This window comes from Lontra canadensis, unplaced genomic scaffold (assembly GCF_010015895.1).
Source record: "Lontra canadensis isolate GAN:19392208 unplaced genomic scaffold, GSC_riverotter_1.0 scaffold78, whole genome shotgun sequence".
NCBI lineage: Eukaryota > Metazoa > Chordata > Mammalia > Carnivora > Mustelidae > Lontra > Lontra canadensis.
In genome coordinates, this window is record NW_022631072.1 from 7576099 (window position 1) to 7589372 (window position 13274).

Below are 13274 nucleotides of genomic sequence, written 5' to 3' on the forward strand. Positions count from 1 at the left end.
GCTGGTCAACCTTTCCTTCTCCCCCTCAACTGACTCTGCTCCAGTGCGACTTCCTCTCTGCTGTTCCTCAGATACATCAGGCACACTCTTGTCTTACGGCCTTTGCAACTGGCTCTTCCATGTGCCTGGAACACTCTTCCGTATCCTTTAAATATTCGCTCCAATCTCCCATTCTCGAAGAGGCTTGACCTATTAAAAGTGCAAAACAGTCCTATCCCCATCCTCCTGGTTCCCGATCACTTTACTCTGCTTTCCTTCCCCCAACCCCGCACTTACCACCTTCTAACCATCAAATAAATTATTCATTATGTCTGCTGCTTCTCATCCGTCTCCCCTGCTAGAGTGTTTAACTCCTGTGAGGGCAAGGATCTTTGGTTCATGGACGTGCTCCGAGGACCCCGACCAACGCCCTGGCAGAGAATAGGTATGCAATCAATATTTGTTGTATGAATACGGGACAGGCTCAGATTCCACTGGGATTACTATGAAGTGCTCTCAGGTAGAAACTCCACTTATCACCTGTGCCCCACTAGCCCCACACTGATGAGCGGACTAAGTTACATGCCACGCCCCAGCTGGAAAAGACTCTTCAGCTTCTTCTTTGGAGAGGTGGGATTCACAAGTGAGAAATTTCCCAAACACGGAGAGGTTGTTAAAATAGTAAAACAGCCAAGAAGCCAAGCCACTACTTTAGATAATTGAAAAAAAAATGAAAATCATATTCTCATCAACTTCCTGTTAAGAAGATCTTCTTCTTAGTAAACGCAAGGAATGTATTTAATTTAAATAAGGGAGAGGCGACAACTTATTAATGTTTTTATAAAAAGAGCAAACTTTATTTTCCGTCATGTTGGAGGATACTGGCTTGATTTATATTATTATTCCCATTAATGTTTTATATAACTTGGGATGTACAAAAGGTATTGCAAATAAAAATTATTTTTATTCCAATGGAGGAGAAAATTACACATTTAAAAATCAAGTTTAATAGCAAAAGAAGTAAGACATAAAAGTTTCTACATTTAGAAAAACCTGATCGTGAAAACATCACCAACCTTGTGATGACTGCAGTATACTTTATGTGAACCCCTGAAAACCTTTGTTCCAAGTTTCAGTTTCTGTTCAGAAATAGTGCAGGCGGGGCAGAACTCTTCATCTTCCGACAGAATATGATATTTAAGAGTCATTTGGTGTAATGTACATTCATTGGCTTTGGTCGGCAACTTTAATTCTTTTGGCTGTAAAGCTGATCTCTACTCAGAACCTGTGTCCAGCAGCGATGCTGGACCTCAGGGGAGTTTGCTTCCTTGGGACTCTGGGGCCCTATGAGGGTCCAGGACAACCGCCTTCACTGCTGTACAGCTGCCCTGACAGGACTTGAACCTGGCTCACAGCAGCAAGCCTGCTAGAGTCCCAAAGAGTGAGACTTCCTGTATTTGCATATGAATGCCTCTGTCCTTCCAAGGCTAACTTGGTAGCATTCCACTGGCACTAAAGAGCCAACCGGTGGCATTTTGTCTAAGCCCCCCTGGCTGCTGGCTTCGGATGAAGATGACACTGTGTCCGATAGGTCAGTCTTCTCTCTGGGGCTCAAGCACTCCTCGATTCCAGGCTCATCTGTGGGGCTGCCCTTGGAATTCAAAGGGATGCCGCTCTGTTCACAGTCTTGGAGGCGCCTGTGGTGATCATTGTTGAGCAACAGCACAATGGTTCCTCCAATGTGGAGCACTCTGACGGAAGATGGTAATTGGCATGAGTATTTCTTTCTTTTTAGACAACAAACAATCCCACTTTATTTTAAATATTTGGTGTTTTTAATTTGAAATTTAATTTTATCTATTTAAACACAAGGATTTTGATAATTAGGTAGTAGCTTCCATAATACATATTCATTATAGTAATTACAGAATCACTAGCACAAATCTGCTTTAATTATCTATTTTTACTCTACTTAAAAGGCAAGCCTCAAAGTAATTCATAGTCACATTCTAATAAGTACAAAGGAAAAGGCAAATGAAAGAATCCTAAAGAATCAGCATATATTAGAGGTAGTAGGCTGTTGGCAGAAGAAAATCACCAGAAAGAGTGAGGATATGCACAAGGGAAGGACAACAGGGAAGACCAGAAAAGAAAGGGAAGACCCTGAGATGAAAACATTTGAGCAAATTCTGCACAGCAGTTCTATGTGGACAAAGTGACCAACACCACAGTCTCCGGGGCAGCCAAAGAAATTACTGACAGTGGGAGAGCAGCCAGCAGAGAGCTAAGGAGGGTGGCAAATGCTCCAGGCAAGTCTGAGGTGCCCCAGGAATGCATTAGGTGGGTCCCAAACCTGCGCTGTGAGTTAAGGACAAGCAGGAGTGAGGCGGGCCAAGTGACAGTGAGGGACTGGAGCAGGGCAGGCAGCTGGAGGCAGCAAAGCCCAGACAGGAAGACCATCAGGTGCAGGAGGCACTCAAAGAAATTCAGCAGGGGGGTGAATCTGAGGGGGTGGGAGGAGGAGGGAGGGAAAGAGCCTGTTTGGAATGTGCCGAGGGACCAAAGGAACAGGGCAGGGTGAATTCCAATCCACAGCTGGAGATACAGCCTGGAGGCAAGGAGAAGACCAGTGGAGGTAGAGATTTCAGAGTTTTATAGTACACAGCAGATAACAGGCGGAGGACATCATGGGGGGCGGGGGCAGTAAAAGTGAGAAGAGCAAAAAGGCCAAGGAACAGAGACTTCACGTTTAAAGGAGGAGAAAGGAGGAAGGGTCCGTAATCCTACAAGAAAGTCTGGACAACAGTGATGGCACAGAAGCCAACGATGTTCGGTTTCCAGAAGGAAATGGTCTCAACAGTGTGTAATGCGGCAGGACTAACAAGTGACTGGGATTACAAGAAGTCATCAGTGAACCTGGGCGTGCGATCTTGGTTGAGGGCAGGTGCAAATTGCTGGTCTGCCAGAATCGAAGGGGGACTGGAAGGTGAAGAAGCAGAGACGTCAAGGGTAGACCATTCTTCCAGTAAGTTTGGGTGTATACGTGGGGAAACAGGATGACTGCTTAAGGGCCAGGAGTTACAGGGAATCTCTACCACACCTGACAAAGATGTCAGGAGCTCAAGGAGCTTTTCCCTCATCTAAACAATCAGTGAATCGAGACAAGTTTGTCTCCAAGCTGCACTGTGTTATGCTACATTGACTGTATAAAGCTTCAAACTGTGTAAAAAATAAAAAATCAAACCACAAAGTCTGTGGGCAGGTGTCAGGGAAGCATGGTCAGAGAAGTTCCTTATGTCCAAATACATACACTGATCCAACTGAGGCCTTCAGATTAGCGGGTAAATCCTGAATACCTTCTGGAAAGTTCCAGGCTGAACGTAAGTCACTGCTCACACATACTGTATTTCGCCATGAGCTGGCTTAATAGTGTGGCTGGTGAATTATCTAGGTAGGCACAAAGGCTGTGGTTGCAAAATCTGCTTGAGGGTAACATGCACAGGAGCTGAGGAAATGTCTGAATTATTGGTGTTGCCCAGAAAGAGACCCCACGTAATTACGCCAAGGGGTAGCTAACTGTGCAGCAGGGGAGGTTGCCTAGAAATAAGAAAATCCAAAAAGAAGTGTGGAGCACCCAGTTCACATGATGGAGCTGAGATGGCTCCTGGCTGGACTCAGAGTTGATGTCAAGCTTTAATTTTTCTTATGGAATGTCGGCCTTGACACTGAATTTTTTCTACCCAACACCCATGGCTCATTTTTTCTGTTGGTGACATTATTTATATACAGACTCTCAAACATCTATGTTGTCTTGCTCTATCAAATGCCCAACTGAGCCGATTTCATGAACTGACCTTTTAGTCCTATCTTTTTATTCCTCCATGTGTTCTAGATTCTCTCCTTTCTCAGATCAGAAAACAGGCCTCACTGTTTGAACCTCTCAAAGAAATACTTTCACTGAATTAGATTCCCTGAGGCCGACCTTAGAAACCATGACATGAATAACACTTCATCTTCCTTCTACAATAAGCAGTGTTGTAACTTCTCTAGGTTACTGATGTTCTGTGTGTGAACTGTTGTGTGGTTTAGTAGCTGGGGTCTCGAGAAAGTTCATCTTTCTGGGTTCCAGTTTCTCATCTGGAAAGCATGGGGGATTAACAGCAGGCAGGGTTTTTGTGAGGATTACAAGTAAATACGTAAATTACCTACTCAGTGATTAAAATACACGTCACTATTTCAGATGTTCAAATTTCAGGCAATAATGACAAACTGGTATCTTTTCCAAAATAAAACTTAGAATAGTGTAAGATGATATGGAATAACTATTTCAATTATAAGCTTCTGATTTGAAACCTTAGAAAACTGAACTACAAAAGCTTTGGATAAATTACTAAGATGCAATCAAATCTTAACTGAAGAACTATGATATATTTTGGTTAAATGTCCAGTAACTCAAAAATTATAAGAATAAACTCAACAACTTACCTCTCCATTTCTTGTAGAATGTTTTTGATGTCTTTCCCTAACTTAAACTTTTTCCCAAATGGAATGTCAGAAATAATAACATCGACACTCTCTGAGGGCAATGGCAGTTCTGAAATACAGAAACCAGAGAATCCAGCTACATTAAGTTCAAATATTTACAACCTAAATACAAGAAAATTGAAGTATGCTGAATTATTTTTGCATATTAAATAAAATTTAGGGTTGCTAACATTGTTTCCAAGAAATTACAAGTTTCTAAAAGGCTTTTCACTAAAAAATAAATGGTAAAGTTATTACATTCTGTTTTTTGAAAATTGGTTTCTCTATTATGATAATATGATATAAATTAAGCAGAATCTTAAATTAATCAGAAAATTGAATTCTCTAAACATATTACATGACTAGAAAGTTGCCAGATCCAAGAAGAAATACATTAAATTGTCTAGAACCTTCCACAAACCATGTTCTGTAACTTACATTTCTCTCTTCATAGTTACTTATACAATTTTGCATGTGTAGATATACTTGCTTTTAAGGGAGATGATCTTAGCTTTCACTGAAATTTTAAAGGAGACCCAAAAGGTTAAGAACATCCACTTAAGTCCTAAGACCAGAGAAAATGCTAAACAAATCAACAAAGTGATTATCGCTAAACAAAATTAAATACAGTGTTTGATTACTAAATCTAAATTTTTCTCATCTTTACTATTCTCAGAAATTAGATTATCAAAAGGTAATACACGTAAGCTTAACTTCCACATTTTCTGAGTATACTTTTCACTTTCTACTTATTTTACTTGCCACCTACCATGTACATTAGATATTCATAAGGTATTCAGTAGCATCTAATTCTTTAAAAATATAATAAAATGTAAATAATCTTTATTATTTTGAATACCATATACATTTTTGTTGGCTGGAAACTTAAAAACAAAACAAAAAGTCCCATTACCTGGGAAAGTCTAATGAACACTTGGTAAATCTCACTTACTTCTAACCCTTGCTTGAGATCAGTAGAATAAGAATAGGTTGTTAGAAAAGTTTCAGAATAATATTCTTTTAAAGCTCGGCAGGAATTCTTTTTTTTTTCCTTCTAAGTCATACATATTTTTTAAAGATTTGTCTATTTATTTTAGAGACGGGAGGGAGCACAGCAGGAGAGGGACCGAGAATTTCAAGCCGAAACCAAGAGTTGCTCAACTCACTGCACTATCCAGGCGCCCCCCCCAAGTCATATTTAAACTTCACACATTTAGTTTTTGGGTGTTGATATAGAACATGTACATTTAAATAGTTTCAATATTTTTGCAGAACTACTCAAGGCAATGTACAGTGAAGGCCATCGTGGTTATCAGATGTTTTATACATGAGAAACCACGGAGTAGTTTACTGTTGAGTTTGAGCCCACATCTTTCTTTTACATTCACAGACACACAGACACACACACATACACACTAGCTGTCCAATTTGCTCAGGTTTGGTTAACATTTTTTTTTCTTGTCAGTCTCTATTTTTATTTGCAACTTTCCTACTCTGTATTATGTAAGTTGCTGAACTGCTTTAAATAATTTTAGAAGTTAAAGGAACAAACCTCACAGAATAATTCTTTCAAAAAGTTCTAGAACGAAGCAACGTTCTCTTCCCATAGAACCCAAGATGAGCTTCTGTGGGTATGTGTGAGAGGGCAGGCAGGCCCTGGTATCCAACAGCCTGCATTTGGCTCTGTCGCTAAGTAGCTAGGGGACTTTGGGAAATTACTGTGTCAGTTTCCTCATCTGTAAAGTGGGTACTCTTAAGTTGACAAGTGAGGTCGTTTATGGAAAGCATCTGGAATGGTGCCTGGCACAGAGTGAGCACTCAATAACAGTTAGGTCTTGTAGTGATCATGAACAATGTCCTCTCTGTGTGTACAGGCAGATGACAGCCAGGTGGAGATCAGTGGGCTGGAACTCTTCAAAGCAGCTCTGCACAACACAGCATGTCCTTCCCCTGGCTCCTCAAAGGCCACGTAGGGCAACTGCTTCCAGATGGGCCTCTTTCCTACTCCTTTCCTCCTGCAGTGGTTCTCAGAGCCACAGTATCTCCCGGGCAGCGTCATCGGGAGCTACAGCAGCAGCAGTATCTCCTGGGAACTACAAACGCAAATCCTCGCCCCCTTGATCCCAAACCTACTATTTAGTGTGTATCAGAATCTGGATGGCTGGTGAAACACAGACTGTTGGCCCCACCTCCAAGGTTTCTGGTGAGGAAACTCCTGAAAGCAGGAGCACCTGACCCCTGATTTTCAACACAGTAGAATCTGTTAAATTATTAAATGCTTTGAACTGCCTGAGAACAAGGAGTCTGCCGTAACTAAGGAGATAAAATTCTGAAATAGAAACATAGTTCAAAACAAATATATAAAAATCGTCTCCTTTACAACTCTGCAGGATGATTCAAGAACATGAAAACAACTTAACATACTGGTGTGTCTTGAACAAAAAGAACCGTTCTGTCTCCCTCCTTCCAGGAGAAAAATGGGTAAGAACTGCTTTAAAACTCAGGATTATGGCCGTAATGTGTTTTCTTCCAATAGGTTTTAAGAGTCTTTGAGATACGTTTTTGTGCTTATATTTAGACAAATGATGAAATAAATTGGTCTTCTACAAAATTGGACACACCCTTCCTATGTTCTTTCATCCTACTTCCGCCTGTTTGAACATTCTTTATAAATTCTGTCTGGATTTATAACATTCTTATTGTTCTGTGTAATTCTCAGTTGTTTAAAATCAGTTGTATATTCAAGTTGATTCAGTCCTCATGACCAATCACTTTGTCTTGGCTTTCTTTATTTTTCAGTTGATTCATCTCTTAGATGTTTGGATTTTATTAAAGTTTTTCCCTGCAGGGTTTATTAGTGAAATGTTGCCTGAACTTTTTTTTTTTTTTTTAGATTTTATTTATTTTATTTTTAGTGAGAGAGTGAAAGAGCATGTTTGTGAGCCAGGGTGGGGGTGGGGAGGAGCAGGCGGCGGGGATGGGGCGTGATTAGGTAGAGAATCTCAAGCAGACTCCATGCTGAGTGGGGTACCCCACACAGGGCTCAGTCTCACCCTTCTGAGATCATGACCTGAGATGAAATCAAGAGTCAGGCTCTAAACTGGCTTAGCCACCTGGGTGCCCCACCTGAACTCTTTTATATCTGAAAATGTCTTTGTACTAAAATGACATCTTGAATGGGTATATTTTTGGGGTCACACTTGTTATTTACCTTGTAAATAGCCACTATTCTACTGACAATACTGCTCTATAACTTCCTGTTTCTTTCCATTGTGGCCAGATTTTGAAGTTTATTGCATATAGATTATGCCCTTTGGTTGCTGCTGCTGATTTTTTTTCTTCTATTTTTACTATTTGTTTTCTTATTTCAATAAGTGCAGGAGAATACAAATCCTTCAATAAAGTTTCAGTCTGTTGTCTTAATCCAGAGCTCATAATTAGTCTTAAATATGCAAAACGTAGTTTGGCATCTGGAACTGGTGACCTTTTAACTTATAGTCCAAAGAGGAACTTTTCAAGAACAAGATGATTAGAAATAAGAATACATACTTCTTGAAATATTTATTGGCTGACAAATTGTTTATTATTATAGTGGACCGAAAAATATTATCTGGGCACATTGAAATAAAAAAACCCCACAAGCTTAAAATTAACAAGTAAAATGATTTTTTGTGATCTGTATTCTTATACTGATTGGTTTCTTAGATGTATTAGTCTCTAATCCCATGTCATTAGGGATATTTTTCTGAAGAATGTAATACTTTTTAAATAGAACTTCACATTTTTTTCATAAAATTGCCTGTAATATTCTTCAGAGTTTCACTTTAATGGCTAATAAACTTCTTTGTAGACTCTAATATTTTTATTTGAGAAAATAAGTAGAGAACCCTTCTTTACAGGTTCTAAAGTAACAGTAGAGCTCAGAGCAAATTCTGCTAAGTGGAGGATACTCTCAATTTTATTTCTTTCATAGGGAAAGTCTAAATATTTCAGTCCTGCAGTTCAATCTCCTCATTTGTAGTGTCTTTGACAAACATTTTCATGACACAAAACTCAAATAAATTGTCTCTACTGTTCTTTTAATTCGCTTACCAAGTGTAGAGCCTATAGAATCTAAGCCCTTCTCAATTTGATTCCATTCCATTCTAGAATATACATTTATCCAATTAAAGAAGGCCATTAGAAGCCTCTTCGCATAAGATATCCAAGGTGTATTTACAGAATTTCAGAATTAAATCTTGTTCATTATTAAGCTCTCAGTTTTAGTTTGTTCATTTCTTCCTTGGTGTTTTTAGGGATTTCAATGTCCTCCTGTTTTGTTTTTCATAACTGCAATTCATCAAAAATTGCAGAAACTTAAGTTTTGGGGCATTATATTTGTTAAATTCTTTGATTACAGATTTCCAACAGATTTTTTGAAAAATGCAACCACTATGAGCCTATTGGTTTGTTTAAAAAAACTTGTATAGTACAATTATAGAGTACTTTGATCCAAAAAGCCATTCTTTGAAGGCTTAAATATTTTTAAACCCAACTGATGATGGGCAGGGAAATAAATGTTCTGTTATGAAGTTTGTTTTTGCAATCACCCTCATCACAAATAGTTTGCAAGTCAGTTATCCCATGTGTATTTAAAAAATGTTTTTCGAAAGTTTATTATTTTGGTAACTTAAGTTTCTATTTCATTTATAGAACATCAGAGCTTGTTTGAAGATAATTATGAATTATGTGGATACCACGCCAGATTTCAAGTACATTTCTGCTTCATAGATTTCGTTAGAATACTAATTATCACTAAATACTGCATAAACAGACACACATGCAATTTACAGTAGCTGAATTTACAGTAGCACTCACAATTATGAAAGATGTTATCTTTGACAGAAAATATTTCCTACATTTCCAAGAACTGGGAAAAAGAAAAGCTATACCACCACTGGGACAGATTTAATGGATTTTCTTTTTGAATACATCTGATAACAGTGATACAAAACCGGCAACACCTAACCGTCTGCAAAGGTCTTCAAATGGAACTAACAAATTAATGGCTATAGCTTCATTTGGTTTGCATGTACAAGAAAACTTGGAATTGAAAGTGAGCAAAATTAATTTAGAATAGTCATTTGATCTAAATGAAAAGTCATGCTTCACAGAATGATGGTTAATGCATTCTTCTCTAGCTGCTTTTGATAAGTGGCTGTTTTGGGGCTCAGTCTCCTTAAAATAATTACTATGTTTTGGAGTAAATGCTAGATGCTTCTATAAACACATCTGTTTCATTTGATCAATGATATCCCCTTGGCCCTCACAGTGGATGATAAATGTCAACAAACATTTTACTTAAGTAATGTATTCACCAGCTTTCTTAAGATTTATTTTTATTTATTTATTTTTTATTTATTTGACAGAGAGAGAGATCAGAAGTAGGCAGAGAGAGAGAGAGGCGGAAGCAGGCTCCCTGCCAAGCAGAAAGCCCAACGCGGGGCTCGATCCCAGGACCCTCAGACCACTGAGCCACTCAGGCGCCCCTTCACTAGCTTTCTTGAGAAATGGAAACTCTTTATTAACTTTCTCATTAAACATATGCTTTAAAAAACTTATTACTGCTGAGTTTGTTACAGAATACAAGTGTTATCAAATAATAAAAAAGGATTGATACCATATAACAAACTGTAAAGCCATTATACCAAAAAACACTCAACTCTTTGAGGGAAGCTTCTGATTCCCTATTTCCACATACTCTATGTACACCTAACCCATCACTTCCCACATTTCCTTCTGAGCCTGGCAGCTTCATGAGCCTTGCATAACATGACATGGGCCACAAGACACGTGGCTAGAACACGAGGGCCCAGGCCAGCAAGGGCAGGAGAGATACTGGAGGAAAACTCACACTGATATGAAAGAAAATGCAACCGCCACATTATGGGCAGCTTCTGGGTGTACTGTAAAAAGCATGCTTTACTCCTACAAGGGTTGAAATGAATGACACCTGAGAACAAAGCACAGTTGTTAGCAATAAGCTTCTTATAAACTCTCAACGAAGTAATGTCTAACAGACTATAATGTCTAATTGGAAGGGAAAATGTTCCTTTTTTCTCCTGTTGACAATTTTGTTGTCTTAATTAACTTATACATGTGTTTCTTTTGCTCAAATCTGTATCTATTACAGCTCTCTATCTTATCCTAGGAATGTAAATATATCTGTAGATTAACAAAAAACAAAGCCTAACCAATGACTAATTAGTTCCTGAGATAGCCTGTAACATAATATTCATCTGGTTCCAAACTTTCATGGTAATTAAAACTTAGGAATAAACACAAGCAAGTTCTGCATATTAAAGGATCATCTTCTTTTATACCAGTAGAAAGTCACAAAGTAAACATTACTAAAAAAGTTGAAAAAAAATCCAGTCATTAACGCAAAGAGAACAAAGAGACAATCACGGTGGGAGTATTACTAACTTCCTAGACATACCCACGTTGACTGAGGTCTTTATTCGTGCTGTGTGTTAGGCAAAGTACTCAATGTGCTTATGGGATAAATCCCCACCACGGGTTCTAGGAAGTAGGGATTATCCTCATACTGTAGATGACAAAATACAGAGGTCCAGGATTTTGCTGAAGGCCACACACTGGAGAAACAATGGTGGAGCGAGGATTTATACTTAGTCTGTTGGACTCTGAAGTCCCTGTGTGCTCTTACTTACTATAGTAAAAAAGGTGTGAGATCCCCACACCTGTCAATGTCGAACAAAGGACAATTCTTGGGTCTCAGCATTCTAAATTGTGTTTATGATTAAAGCTTTTAAAGGTGAAACCAAATAAACACTAGGCTCTAGCTACAATGTCCAACTCTAAAGTAAAGATATGTAGTAAAGGGCTAATTATTATTATTATTTTATTTTTTTTAATTAAAGATTTTGTTTATTTATTTGACAGAGGGAGAGAAACACACAGTGAGAGAAGGAACACAAGCAGACGGATGTTGAAGAAGGAGAGGCAAGCTTCCTGCCAAGTAGGGAGCCTGATGCGGGGCTCGATCCCAGGACCCTGGGATCATGACCTGAGCTGAAGGCAGATGCTTAATGACTGAGCCACCCAGGCACCCAGGAAGGGCTAATTATTAAATAGTTAATACTGGCCCCTCTGTACACCAGATAAATATGGTTCCTTCATCTAAAATTTAATGTTAAAAGGTTAGGATGTTGAAACAATTTAAAATAGATGGCTCATTCTTTCTTCCAGAAAGTTACTCCGAGAATAATTCACAAAAGAACAATCTACAAATGACATCATGTGAAAAATGTTTCATCTCACTAGTAATTAAGGAAAACTAAGTTTGAAAAATGTATCAAATTTATAGTTCTCAAGACTGCAATCCTGCAGTACAATGATACTATTTGGTCTCAACAATGGTTTAGGGAAACGCACCCCACCAGCTAATGCTGGCCTAGGGTAACCAGCACAACTTCTCAACTGCTCTCTTCATCCTGAGGCCTCTTTCCCTTCTCTATACTCATTCCCTAGGTGATCTCCTGGATTTAAATGTTACCCGTACTGATGATGCCTCACCTCTCCCCTCACACTCCAGATCTGGGCACGGGGCTACTAACGTGCCATCTTCTCTACTTGGTGCCTAATGATCCAGAACTCCAACTTGCACCCCTACCCTACCATTTTCCCAACCCGGTGAATGGCCACCCCACCTTCCAGCTGCTCAAGCCAGGAAGCTGGGCCATGCTTGCCCCTTTTCAGATGAGGCCGCATTCAATCCAACAACAAATCCTGCTCACTCTACCTTCAAAAATTAAGTATCTGACCTCTCCTCAACACCTCCATGAATAGCACTTGGGCCAGAGCCACCTCACTTCTTACTGGATCAATGCAAGAGCCCTAACTAGTTTCTTTGTTTCCAGTTTCCATCCTCCCTGCTCTTATTATTAACACGGCACTGAGAATGATCCTTCCTTTATCTGCCTATTGGTGCCCTAGAGAACCTTTTGTTTTCAACACTTAAAAACAGTAATTGAAGCCCTTTGCTTGGTTTTAAAGTGAAATCTTATGGGAAATGCCCCCCACACGAAAGTAGATAAAAATGGAGTTGGAAGCATGGCAGAGGTCAGATAGACAGCTGGGTACTTCCTTCCTGACGCCTCTGAGGCCCTCTGGAGATTGTAAAGTGTTGGAAAAATCACTGCTCTGCAACAGCTGAGGAAGCCATCCCAGTCTTCTTGAAACAGCTTTCTGAAAGAAATTAGAGTTCACGAAAGCTGATTTCAGCCTCCTCATCCGTTGGTTTCCTCTAAAAACCTGTGTCTTACAGAGTCCCATTAAAAACCTTGACAGAGGGGCGCCTGGGTGGCTCAGTCGATTAAGCATCTGCCTTTGGCTCAGGTCATGATCTCAAGGTCCTAGGATCGCGTCCCGCATCGGGCTCCCTGCTCAGTGGGGATCCTGCTTCCCCCTCTGCCCCTCTGTGCACCCATCGTCCCTGCTTGTGAGCACACGCTCACATTCTCTTTCTCCCTCCCTCTTTCTCACAAAAATAAAATAATAAATAAATAAATAAACAAAATTTAAAAAGGAAAAAAACAACCTTGACAGGTTGAAAAAATAGTTGTTGGCAGCAAACAACACGAGATCTTAATCAATAATGCAACTTCTTTGGGGGCTGCTTTACTATGTTTTTACACATAAGTCACCCTAATATTTTCTTCCTGACACTCTACTACTTTTCCACTACAATAAAAAATTTTAAAATAACATTT

At 39.3% G+C, this 13274-nt stretch overlaps 1 protein-coding gene across 3 annotated transcripts in view; it reads right to left on the reverse strand.

Annotated features, from left to right (window-relative positions):
- Positions 1–808: 808 nt before the first annotated feature.
- THUMPD2 (THUMP domain containing 2) overlaps positions 809–13274 on the reverse strand; it is a 39726-nt gene continuing 27260 nt past the window's right edge. For 2 of the 3 annotated variants that reach the window (XM_032881992.1, XM_032881991.1), the window contains exons 9-10: positions 4465–4573; positions 809–1730 (exon numbers count right to left, since the gene is read on the reverse strand). In XM_032881992.1, coding sequence (XP_032737883.1) covers positions 1406–1730; positions 4465–4573 — 434 coding nt within the window. In that variant the 3' untranslated portion in view covers positions 809–1405. The remainder of the gene's footprint in view (positions 1731–4464; positions 4574–13274) is intronic. The other variant, XM_032881993.1, reaches the window with a different exon arrangement.